General features: G+C 39.0%; 1 protein-coding gene across 2 annotated transcripts in view; it reads left to right on the top strand.

Moving 5' to 3' along the window:
- Positions 1–13066, top strand: part of LOC126967762 (leucine-zipper-like transcriptional regulator 1 homolog) — a 43697-nt gene that overhangs the window by 5648 nt on the left and 24983 nt on the right. The window contains exons 5-10 of one of the 2 annotated variants that reach the window (XM_050812439.1): positions 2375–2489; positions 3228–3391; positions 6369–6539; positions 7127–7268; positions 9842–10005; positions 10316–10491. In XM_050812439.1, the coding sequence (XP_050668396.1) occupies positions 2375–2489; positions 3228–3391; positions 6369–6539; positions 7127–7268; positions 9842–10005; positions 10316–10491 (932 nt within the window). Of the gene's footprint in view, positions 1–2374; positions 2490–3227; positions 3392–6368; positions 6540–7126; positions 7269–9841; positions 10006–10315; positions 10492–13066 lie in introns of those variants that run through there. The other variant, XM_050812440.1, reaches the window with a different exon arrangement.

The following is a 13066-nucleotide window of genomic DNA, read 5'->3' on the forward strand; positions in this document are numbered from 1 at the left end:
TACCCGACTTATGAATAGGAACAATTGCAGCCATTTTCCAGGCAGTAGGAAAAATGCCTTGAGATAAACTTAGATTACATATGCTCGTCAGGGGGGGAGTAATATATTTTTTGCTAATATTCAAAAGGCGGTTTGATATTCCATCCAGTCCAGGAGCACTGTCAAGATTAGAGTTACTTATCAAGGATTCAATTTCTCGTTCATCAGTGGGTCCTAAGAAAAATGATTGCGTTGGAGTGTTTTCGAGTATTATCTTACTAGCGAGTGAAACTTTTGTTTCATTGCATGCTATGAGTATCTTGTTTGCAAGAGTTTTACCTATGCCTGCAAAATATTCATTGGAATAATCCAGAGATTCCGTTACAGTATCTTTAATATTGGTGAGTTCTAGTGGTACTTGATTTATTTTCTTGGTGTGGGAAATTGTTCTTATACTCTTCCAGAGCTTTTTAGGGTCGTGTTTGTTTTTTTCCAATTCAAATGACTCATGTTTGTGTTTTAGTTTCCGCAAAAGATCATAGTAAAAATTTCGGTAACGTGTGTAAATGAGTTTGACCGTGTTATTGTTGGGATTCTTACGTAAGTGTAAATGTAAGCGATCTTTGTGCCTAGCACACCTAATTAGACCAGGCGTCATCCAAGGCTTGAAAGTAATTCTGGATCGACTTATTCGTTTCTCTTCTAAATTAATTACTGTAGCTAGAGAATCTAGAAAAGGCGATGTATTTATAAATGACGGAGATCGATATAGGGCTAGTACGACAAGTTGATTTTTTAAAGTAATTTTTAAGCAATTTGCATCTTCAAAAACGGGCTCATCAACTTGCGGTGACCAACGTTCATTTACATAAGCAACTACGCCTCCTGCTCTATTTATGTATTTATTAGTTCTAAAAAAATTGTATCCCTCTATTTGGGGTATGGTAGAGTCCTCATGTATCCAGCATTCGGTCAATACTATAACGTCAAAGAGCATACTAAATCTAGACAGGGTCACCAAAAAGCTATCGAAATTACGTTGGATACTTCTGATATTAAAGGTCAGAATTTTAATATCAAATTTAGTGTTAACAAGAGTTCTACAACAGTCAGGACTATGTGCAATATGGCAAAAGTCATCGGGCGTATCGAGTTCTCTAAGAATTTCCGAATTAGCCATTGTCATGGTTATCAATCATAAGATTTTGAAAAATATCCATACTGAACGTTTGCCAAGATAGTCCAGATGTAGTATAATATATAATATGTAATTTACGTAAATTTACTAGTTCGGTTAAGTATTTATGAGAGATATAACAGGTGAAGTGAATATTTAAATGTGATAAAACAGTTGGTTTTAATTTAATTTGTAACTTCAACCATAACACTGAACATCGTGGTCCTTCGAGCCGAATTTTCTGGCGGCCGTTCTTCTCAGATCTGAGGGAGATGTATGGACTAACTTCATGGTGTCGGTAAATAAATGTCTCACATATTTTTTTCAATCGTGCGGTAAGAAGTATGCCATCATAAATTTTTGGTTTTCATTTATAATAACCATAGATGTTATGTAGCTGTCAGTGCGTATAATACTATCAATTTGAAGTTATTGTATTTATATATAATTTTGTATTTATTTTTGTATGAGTATAGGTATGTAAATTAACCCTTTTTTTTCTTTTTATTTTTTACATTAAACATAAGAATGTATGTAATATTATTGTAATTATTAAATAACTTTAATTAAGTAAGGGAATATTTACAGTTGTTATTTTCAAGATACCTGTTATAATTATTGTATCCTGTATTGTATTTTGGGTTGTCTGGTCTTCCAGAGATCGCTTCAAGCGATAAGACCGCCCATTGACTGTTATTAGCTTAAGATCTTTTTTACTATATAATTTTTTAAGCTATTGCATAGCTTCTATCGCGGGCCTTGAGCGTGGAGACCGAATCCAGAAATTCCGTAACGAAAATAACCTAACACTTACTTACTAGATCTATATAGATATTTCTATGACTTTTTGTGCAGAAGGTCTCAGGTTCGAGCCTGGGGTACATCTTGATTTTTATTAATTTCTTTATTTTTTTTTATCACGTTTTTTAATTTTTATTATTATGACAAGCATTTTTATTTAATTTCACCCGTCCCGTTGTCTGTCTGTAATCAAATCTTGCTAGTAAAATTTTACTCCCTTCCCTTTTTTTTTTAAATTAATTTTATCAAATAAAATACTGCATAAATAAAATAAATAAATAATTATAATTGCATAAGTTGATAAAAAAAAGCTATGCAATAGCTTTACCCCGAGTGCCACACGTCTTTTTTATTTTATTTTTAAGTCTGTATGGTATGCAATAAAGTGTCTATCTATCTATCTATCTATCTAACCAGAGAGCCGGTGCCTCGGTCAGCGCACGGTGCTGCCGTATACGACGATAAACTTTGGATATTCGCTGGATACGACGGGAACGCGCGTCTCAACGACATGTGGACTTGTAGCTTAGTGGTAAGAATTGAAATCACGAAGTATCTTCAAAACCTCTGGTGTTCTAAAAGAGTGGTATTAAAACCCACACTATTTGATTACAGCAGTAGCTAAATTCAGTAAAGTGTTACTGAATCTGTTGCAGCCTACAATATTTCCGAACAAATTGCGATCTCTGGGACTAGATTATGATTATTTCATTGCAAAAGCAATGACAGTACAATATTTTATTAAAAAGAGGGCAAAAAAAAAGAACGCTGGGAGAGTTTCTTGTGCCGCTTCTTCTCTCTCAGAGCGCCATTTGTTTTCGAAACGGTGGTAGTGTCTAGTATATTAGAAACTAGCTGACCCGGCAAACGTTGTTTTGCCATATAAAGTATAATTCACGCCATAGTTTTATAAGTAATAAAATATTGCCTATATATATATTGTACATCATTTTGTTCTATTGTCAATAGTTTTTGCAGCGCACGCAAAAATAGGTTTTCAATTTTACACCTTGTGTTACTAAATAGCAATTTTATTACGGATCCCTAATTTTGAAAAACAAAAACATAGCCTATAGCCTTCCTCGATAAATGGACTACCCAACACTGAAAGAATCATTCAAATCGGACCAGTAGTACCAGAGATTAGCGCGTTCAAACAAACAAACAAACACTGCAGCTTTATAATTATAATATTAGAAATGACATTTAAAAGAATTGTAAAGGAATAAATTTTGAGAAAACAAAATTTCGAGTTTGTTGATGTTTGAAGGGCGAGAATCACCAATGGGAGCGCGTGGAGCAGAAGGGAGAGTGTCCACCCACGTGCTGCAACTTCCCCGTGGCGGTGGCTCGTAACAAGATGTTCGTCTTCAGCGGCCAGAGCGGCGCCAAGATTACCAACGCCCTGTTCCAGTTTGACTTCGAGACTAATACGTACGTTGATTACTATATATACTTACCAATGGGAGGCTCCTTTGCACAGGAAGCCGGCTAGATTATGGGTACCACAACGGCGCCTATTTCTGCCGTGAAGCAGTAATGTGTAAGTATTGTTGTGTTTCGGTCTGAAGGGCGCCGTAGCTAGTGAAATTACTGGGTAAATGAGACTTAACATCTGATGCCTCAAGGAGACGTGCGCAATAATTGTAGTGCCGCTCAGAAACTTTGGATTTTTCTAGAATCCTGAGCGGCACTGCATTGTAATGGGCAGGGCGTATCAATTACCACCAGCTGAACGTGCTGCACGTCTCGTCCCTTATTTTCATTAAAAAAAAAGATTATAGGTACCACAACAGTGCCTATTTCTGCTGTGAAGCAGTAATGTGTAAGCATTATTGTGTTTCGGTCAAAAAGGCTCCGTATCTGATGCCTCAAGGAGACGAGCGCAATAATTGTAGTGCCGCTCAGAATTTTTGGATTTTTCTAGAATCCTGATCGGCACTTTATTGCAGAGCGTATAAATTACCATCAGTCGAACGTGCTGCTCGTCTCGTCCCTTATTGCCATAATAAAAAAACAGTTTATTGCTTATAATTTTGCTCGATTTTGTTCAATCAACGAAAATGTAGTAAATGCGCAGATCTATATATATATCGATCACCAGTACGGATCGTTTTTGGAGATCAATGAAACAATATTTTACAATGGTGTCGTCGGCAATGAGATGATCATCAACAATTATTTTGAACAATAGCAGAGAAACGTAATCTGCGTTGTTTTTTACATAACCTGTGGCAAAATACATGGATTTATTTTTATTATTGTCACGAGTCACGACTCATACCATATGAGGAGTCTGATCTTTCTTAACGCATTCGCTGTTATTCTCAGAACGTTATAATGTTGAAATGAAATGAAATGAAATGAAATGAAATGAAATGATTTATTTGTATGAATCGTGGTAACATAGTTGTTAACAATTAATTGGTGTACAGCACAATTCGCCAATATATCGGCATACAAATATTTGATTGTCAATATTGGAATATCATATTTAATTTATACTTATACGTTCTTAATACACATTACATAGCTTTAATTCAATGAGATAATATAAAATAAACATTAGTTTGTAGGTACCTCTCAAAAATTACATTTGAATACTATTATTTTTGGCTAAAGAATTCTTTTAAACTATAAAAGCATTTATCTATTAGCCATAATTTTAATTTTTTATGCATTAATGTTTTAGGCATCTCTCTAATATTCTTTGGAAGGTGGTTAAATACCCTAATACACATAACATTTGCGTTATTTTGATGAAGCGCTGTTCTACAATATGGCATCAGAAGGCGAGTTGGATCTCTTAATCCTAATATGGAATAGTCCTTTGCTGGTTTAAAAAGTTCACCATGTTTTTTAATGAACATACAAATTTCTAATATATATAGACCAGTAAGCGTTAACAGACGGTGCTTTTTGAATAATGGTCTACACGATTCTAGAGGACTGACATTGCATAAAGCTCTTATATATTTTTTTTGTGCCAGAAAAACATTTGAAATATTAGTGGAGTTTCCCCATAGCATAGATAGTTGGCATGAATACTTGTTTTAAGGTATCTAATTACACTATCAGAGGGAGTCTTCTTAGCATTGGATGCCGGCCATTAATATAATATAATATTGACATACCTTTTACTCAAATTATCATGCCCCAAATTAGGCATATGTAGCCTGTGTTATAGGTTGCAAGACAACGATATATTTAATACAATATACTTACTGAAACATACATAAATACATATAAACATCCATGACTCGGAAACAAACATCCATATTCATCATATAAATTACTTGCACCTACCGGGATTCGAACTCGGGACCTCTAGCTTAGTAGGTAGGATCGCTAGCCACTCGGCTATACAGGTCGTCAAATAAAGTACGGTAAATCGTAATGTAGGTACTATAAACAACTAGACTTTTAATCGCTTATTAAAACGTCGTCAAAAATGTCCGAGCGTTAAGTATATACGTAAACATTTACATATATAGATAATATTAAAACATTAAAATTAACACCTTATTTCGTGGCAGTAATGTTCAAAGTCTTGTGTATGCACATAAGAAGCTCATTGATGGTGGTGCGAAATGAACGTAACAGCCGTCTCTTACCGGCAATTGAAATGTTATTATTTAATAGAATGATTAAAAACGTCAAGTTAGATACATAATTTTGTTAAATTAATGGAGCACTTATTTGAAATACGACACTCCATCCTTTTAAAGTTTGCATTCGCTGTTATTTGAACAGTTTTCACTGAACATTTTGTCATTGCGTGGCGTTGTATTCAAAGCGCGGTCAAAACACAACTCAACGAAAACTCTGCCTAATAGTCGCGTAGGCATGTTTTGCTTTAATTGTTGATTGTGATTGTGTTTATTGTACGTAAATGATGCCGGAAATATGAAGACCACACGAGCATTAGTCTGCCGTGATTCACTAGTGTATGGGTATTGTTTGAGTTTTGTTTTTAAAGGGCGCCGTAGCTAGTGAAATTACTGGGCTTAGAATTTTGGATTTGTAAGAATCCTATTATCACTTACTATCAAGTGGGCATCTTGCTTGTTATCACTTAATCTTATATAAAATAAAAAGTGTTTAACTATATACTATATTTATATATTTTTTAAGTATTTATTTATCGCGTGTGCCAGTCATGAGCATGTCGGTGATGTTACGGAAGACGTCCACTGTTGGACAACGGCCTCCCCCAAAGATTTCCACGACGATCGGTCCTGCGCTGCCCTCATCCAACATATTCCGGCGATCTTGACCAGATCGTTGGTCCATCTTGTGGGGGGGACATATATATACACAAACATACATACATTGTATATATATATACTTTTGGATATGAGATGAATTGTATATAAAATACAAAATTGTAGGATACTCACGATGCTTTTAGATGGAGCCGCGTATGTACCGAGCATCTGTTGAGGAGTGCAGGCCCGGCCCCCGCGCGAAGGTATGGTCACGTGATGGTTCACCACGCAAGACATCTCTACGTGTTTGGAGGTGCCGCTGACAGCACCTTGCCCTCCGACCTGCATTGCTATGACCTTGACACCCAGATGTGGTGAGTATTGCAAGTAAGATATTTTAAGCTTTGACCAGTGGGTGCAGCTTCCCTGTATTGCCACATGAAAAATTTTGCATTGAAAGTGCTGCCATCTATTTATGCATATGAAATTAAAATTGCTAATATAGGAAATAATTTTGAGTTTCATTTCAAGAATCGAGGAAATCTGTATCGCATCGTAACGGAACGTAAAGCGGCGCGCGTAATATTCGCCAAAATAACGAACACTTAATATTAGAAAAAATACGGGTTGCACTCCGAGAGTTCGGACAGAAGTGAAAACATGAACATTAACGTTGTGCATTTTTGAATAATTTGGAATGGTTAAGGGATAACTTCGCATGTATTTTTTTATTTATTAGTATAAAAGTATGTAGTTAAATACAATATTCATTTATTGCGCTATTGTACACAAAAATGACGCTTGAGAACTTTTACAATTATTTAACGTTAAAAAGTCTATTCAACTTTCATCCATAATTTCAACGAATGTCTTACGAATTTTCGATCAGGCCACGTGTCCTGACGCGAGTTTAACATATTATACCCCCAAGAAGTTTTCACAAATACACTGTTACTCTCAGGTCAGTGGTGCACCCCGCCCCGGACTCTCAGATCCCTTCGGGAAGGCTGTTCCACGCCGCAGCCGTTGTGGGGGACGCGATGTACATATTCGGTGGTACTGTTGATAATAACGTGCGCAGTGGAGACTTATACAGATTTCAGGTACCTCATTACTTCATAACTTATCGCAAAAATGCCGTCATATTTATACATCACCAATCCATTTTAAAACTAGTAATAGACATAACTGTCGGTTCGTATTCATCATACAAATGTTTGCAACCACTGGGATTCGTATCAAGGAGCCTATTAGGTCATCATCACTACCCATGGGCCATATAGGTCTTGATTAATTTTAGTTAACCGTCACGTATGCAAAAATGCCGTGCCTCCAGATTTTTTAAGCGGCGAAGTCTAAGCACGTCGTCAAATCGGCGAGCAGCTTTCCAGTTTCCCGACCGGAACACGCAAGTTCTGGTCGTTGTCGAAAGCTGCTCTTGGTAACTTCAACCAGCCGTGAGGAATGACACCCTGGCCCATACGGCAAAAGAGAAAGCCGAGCTCCTGTGCGCTCTTTTCGCCTCCAACTCGACACTTGACGACAACGGAAAAACACCGCCGACCATCCCGCGGTGTCAGAGCTCTATGCCTGAAGTACAGTTCAGACAGAAAACTGTTAGGCGAGCTCTGTTTTCGTTGGATGTCAGAAAGTCGAGCGGGCCCGATGGCATTTCTCCAATCGTGCTTAGAACGTGTGCCCCTGAGTTGACGCCGGTGCTAGCGCGTTTATTCCGGCACTCTTATTCCAAAGGCGTAGTCCCTGACTCATGGAAGTCAGCCCTTGTCCATCCGATCCAAAAAAAAGGAGACAGTTCGGATCCGGCGAACTACAGGCCTATTGCTATCACCTCCCTGCTCTCTAAAATCATGGAGAGCATAATTAGCCGCCAGCTTTTAGTATACCTAGAGGGTCACCAGTTGATCAACGACCGACAGTACGGCTTTCGCCATGGACGGTCGGCAGGTGATCTTCTGTTATACCTAACACATAGATGGGCGGCGGCTATTGAAAGCAAGGGGGAAGGCCTGGCAGTTAGCCTGGATATAGCGAAGGCCTTTGATCGTGTATGGCACAAAGCGCTCCTCTCAAAACTTCCATCATTTGGGCTTCCCGAGAGCTTGTGCAAGTGGACCTCCAGCTTCCTCACTGGGCGTAGCATACAGGTCGTTGTCGACGGATATTGCTCGAACCCGAAGCCCGTGAATGCTGGAGTGCCCCAAGGCTGTGTGCTATCTCCTACGCTGTTTCTTCTGCATATCAATGATATGTTGGACACCTCCAACATACATTGCTATGCGGACGACAGCACTGGTGATGCCGTATACACGGGCCATGCAGGTCTCTCTCGAGAAATCGTCGACCAGTGCCGGGAGAAACTTGTGTCTTCTATCGAGTCCTCTCTCGAGAAAAGAGAAAGTAAATTGAACCTTGTCCAATTTAACCCCCAGAAGACTAAGTTTGCGCGTTTACCATTAAAAAAACCCCATTTGTCGTATCACTGCTCTTCGAGAACACTTCTCTTAAAGCCGCGCCTAGTATCGGAATACTGGGTCTCGAAATCTCGAGCGATTGCCAATTCCGTGGCCATCTGGAGGGCAAAGCCAAATTGGCTTCGACGAAGCTGGGCGTCATCAATAGAGCACGGCAATACTTCAAGCCGGCCCACATTCTAGCGCTCTACAAAGCGCAGGTCCGGACACACATGGAGTATTGCTGTCATCTCTGGTCTGGCGCACCCCAGTATCTGCTCGATCCATTTGACCGCGTGCAACGTAGAGCAGCTCGAATTGTCGGGAGTCAGTGCTCTGTGAACGGCTGGATCTCTTGGCGTTGCGTAGAGACGTCGCCTCATTGTGTGTCTTCTACCACATTTATTACGGGGAGTGTTTCGAAGAGCTGTTTAACCTGATTCCTGCCGCCGAATTCCACCTTCGCACGACACGCCACAAGTTAGGATTTCATCCCCACCATCTGGATGTGTGGCGGTCCTCCACAGTGCGGTTTTCAAGGAGCTTTCTCCCTCGTACTACAAAGCTATGGAATGAGCTTCCTTGTGCGGTGTTTCCGGGACAATACGACATGGGTACCTTCAAAAAAAGCGCGTATACCTTCCTTAAAGGCCGGCAACGCTCTTGTGATTCCTCTGGTGTAGCAAGAGAATGTGGGCGGCGGTGATCACTAAACACCAGGTGACCTGTACGCTCGTTTGTCCTCCTATTCCATAAAAAAAAAAACTACACTTACACTCGCGATTTGTATGTCACTCTGTGTTAGTGTGCGTGCATTGCTTAAAATTGAGATTCTGAGAGAAAGAGCATTGGGAGTAGATTGTTCTCAATTTGCTACCAAAAGATCTTAGGGTATTTTGGGGCATATTGCCCGACTCCTTCCCAGTAATTTAGACAAACTGATAGTCATAGGCAAGGTGGAGGGCAAAAGACCACGCGAGCGATCACCCAACCGGACCAGATGAAGACACTCACTGGACTACTTACGACCGCAATAAGGAAAGCCCAGGACCGAAAGTAGTGGACACCTTGAATTACGGACACGACCTTCAGATATGAAGAATGCGACCAAGAAGATGAAGTTAACCTCAATTTATTTCGACGTTTTCACAGCTGTCACCGTCTGTCTAGACTAAAAATTAACTAAGTTGAAAATATTTTTCCAGTTATCAAACTACCCACGTTGCACACTTCACGATGACTTTGGGCGTGTGTTGAAGTCCCAGCAGTTCTGCGACGTGACACTGCTGGTGGGCGCGGAACAGACGCCGGAGTTCGCGCACCAGGCGATGCTCGCCGCCAGGTCGCAGTACTTGCGCGCCAAGATCAAGTGAGTCGCCATCTGGACCAGTGGGAGGCTCCTTTGCATGTAATGTGTTAACATTACCGTGTTTCGGTCTGAAGGGCACCGTAGCTAGTGAAATTACTGGCCAAATGAGACTTAACATCTTATGTCTCAAGGTGACGAGCGCAAATGTAGTGCCGCTCAGAATTTTTGTGTTTTTCAAGAATACTGAGCGGCACTGTATTATGGGCAGGGCGTGTCAATTAACATCAGCTGATCGTCCTGCTGATCCCGTCCCTTATTTTCATTAAAAAAAACTTATAAGTTTTATAAAAGAGACTAATTTATATTATAGGGAAGCTCGCGAGGAATTATCTTCCAAAATAGCTGCTGGGGAAGTCGAGGCCACCGCGGACTGTTCGTACAAGATCCCGCCGCCACTCACTGTGACTCTACCAGAGGCCACTCCAGAGGCCTTCCAGATGGTGCTCAATTATATCTACACAGACAGAATTGATCCCACCGAAAAAGGTATGATTATTCCTGAAAGCAATTGTTATGTCGTATTTTATGGCTTTATTGTAGCAACATTTATCGTAGATTATGACATTAATACAAAAAAAAATATTTTCAAAAGTGTGCCATGTGGACCCTATACATCCACACCATCAAGCCACTAAAAGCAATCAATCTATTTTTTTTTTCGCCCTGCCCAAAAAAATGCAGTGCCTCTCAGAATTATTCGTCACCTATAGACAAGTTGTCAAGTCTCATTTGCCCAGTAATTTCACTAGTTACGGCGCCCTTCACACCGAAACACAGCAATCCTTACACATTACTGCTTCACGGCAGAAATAGGCGCTGTTGTGGTACCCATAATTTAGCCGGCATCCGGTGCAAATCCGGTGCTTCACTTATTTTTAAAGTGAAGCGACGTGCGGATATTGATGACGAGGTAAGCAATGCACTCTCAAAGATAGTGCGTTGGTTTGAGACGAATAATCTGCACTTAAACAGTAAAAAAACAAAGTGTTTACGGTTCATTACACCAAACACAGCGGAGGTACAAACCAACGTACTTATAAATGACCAGAGATTGGAACTTGTGGACACTACGGTCTTCCTGGGTATCACGTTAGATAAAAAGCTTCAGTGGGGTCCACATATTACCCATCTAGCAGATAGACTCAGCTCTGCGGCATATGCAGTTAGAAAGATTAGAGAGTACACGAATGTTGCGACCGCTAGATTAGTGTACTTTAGTTATTTTCACAGCATCATGACGTACGGTATATTACTATGGGGTCATGCTGCTGACATTGATATAGTGTTTGCTCTGCAAAAGAGAGCTGTTCGTGCTATATATCAGCTTGGTTATAGACAGTCTCTCAAAGAAAAATTTAAAGAAATAAATATTATGACTGTTTATTGTCAGTACATTTATGAAAATTTAATATATGTTTACAAAAATCGTCACCTTTTTGCTCTTAATAGTGATTTTCATTATTATAACACTAGAAATAAGGGATTGCTTGTAACTAATTCTAGTAGGCTTCATAAGATACATAATAGCTTTAAGGGTAAATGTATACACTTCTACAATAAAGTCCCAGCCACTGTTCAGGCATTATCTATAAATAAATTTAAATGTTTTATAAAAAAATGGCTCTGTCGTAAATCCTATTACTACACTGCTGAATATCTAAATGATCGGACAGCCTGGGACTAGATTGTGATTATTTTATAGCAACTGTACAATATTGTATATTTTTATTGAAAAGAGCGCAAAAAAAAGAATGCTGGGAGAGTTTCTTGCGCCGCTTCTTCTCTCTCAGAGCGCCATTTGTTTCCGAAGCGGTAGTAGTATCTAGTAGTATAAGAAATGACATCAAAAAGAATTCTAAAGGAATCAATTTTGAGAAAATAAATGCCTTTTATGCCTTTAAGGAGCCTCCCACTGGTAAAATCTTTCTGACGATGTGCTTTTTAGATGTTCCTGTCATCGAGAATCTTGCTTGAAAACGATGTATATATTTTTTTTTAATTCTTGGTATGTTTGAAATTTAAAAACTTTACTTTCATTTTTTTACAGTGTGTGTGAGTATAGTCTTGAGATTTTTTTTATTCTGTTCATACATTTGTTTTATGTTAATGTTGAGTTATAATTTCTTCTGTTTATAGTTTCTTGCCACTTTGACATTCATGAGTGTTAGAATTTGACCCAAATACTAATTAAAGCAATTTTGATTTGATTTAAATGATATGTAAATGACTTGTATAGCTTGTACTATGGGTGCAAGACAATGTTATATTTTTTTAAATACAATAAACTTACTTAAACATACATAATATAAATCCATGACTCGGAAACAGATATATATATTCATCATAATGTAAATGTTTGCACCATCCGGGATTCGAAACCGGGACCTCTAGCTCAGTAGTCAGGGTCACTAACCACTGGGCTATATAGGCCGTCACTTCTACATAATTTCTTCATACATTTAATGGCATTGTCTTGATAGTATAGTTGCATAGTGCCGCGAGTATGTTTGCTAAATCAAGTATGCCTAATTTCTATGCTGTGATGAGAAAAAGAGTTGCTTCCTTCTGGGATAGACTCCGCAAATCTCAGAACCGCATTCTCCAATCGGTTTGTGACGGGATGCTTAGCATAATTTTTTCATATTGGCTATCTGTGCATCAAAACAAAATTCCCCTACTAAAATTATAAATGGGAATGTAAGCATGTTTGGTTCGCTTTCACGCCGGAACTACTGAACCGATTTTGGTGAAATTTGGTACAGCGATAGATATTTGGCAGAGCTTGGGAAAGGACGTTGGCTACATCTTATCCCGGAAACATCCATTAGCCCCGCGGGATTTGTGAAAAACTTAAATTCACGTCGATGAGCAATAAACTATACCAATAGTAGGTTTAGTTTGCCGTAGCAATCTTCCTCGAAATAAGATTCATATTATTATAATAGGAGCGAAAAGGGGAACCGGAACTGAAATAGGACATCAGATAATGTTCAATTTCAAACTTGGTTAATATTTTCAAAAACCCTTTGCCCCTTATTCATAATGGTCCGCTAACTTTAAA

The sequence above is a fragment of the Leptidea sinapis genome, chromosome 13, assembly GCF_905404315.1.
Source record: "Leptidea sinapis chromosome 13, ilLepSina1.1, whole genome shotgun sequence".
Classification (NCBI taxonomy): domain Eukaryota; kingdom Metazoa; phylum Arthropoda; class Insecta; order Lepidoptera; family Pieridae; genus Leptidea; species Leptidea sinapis.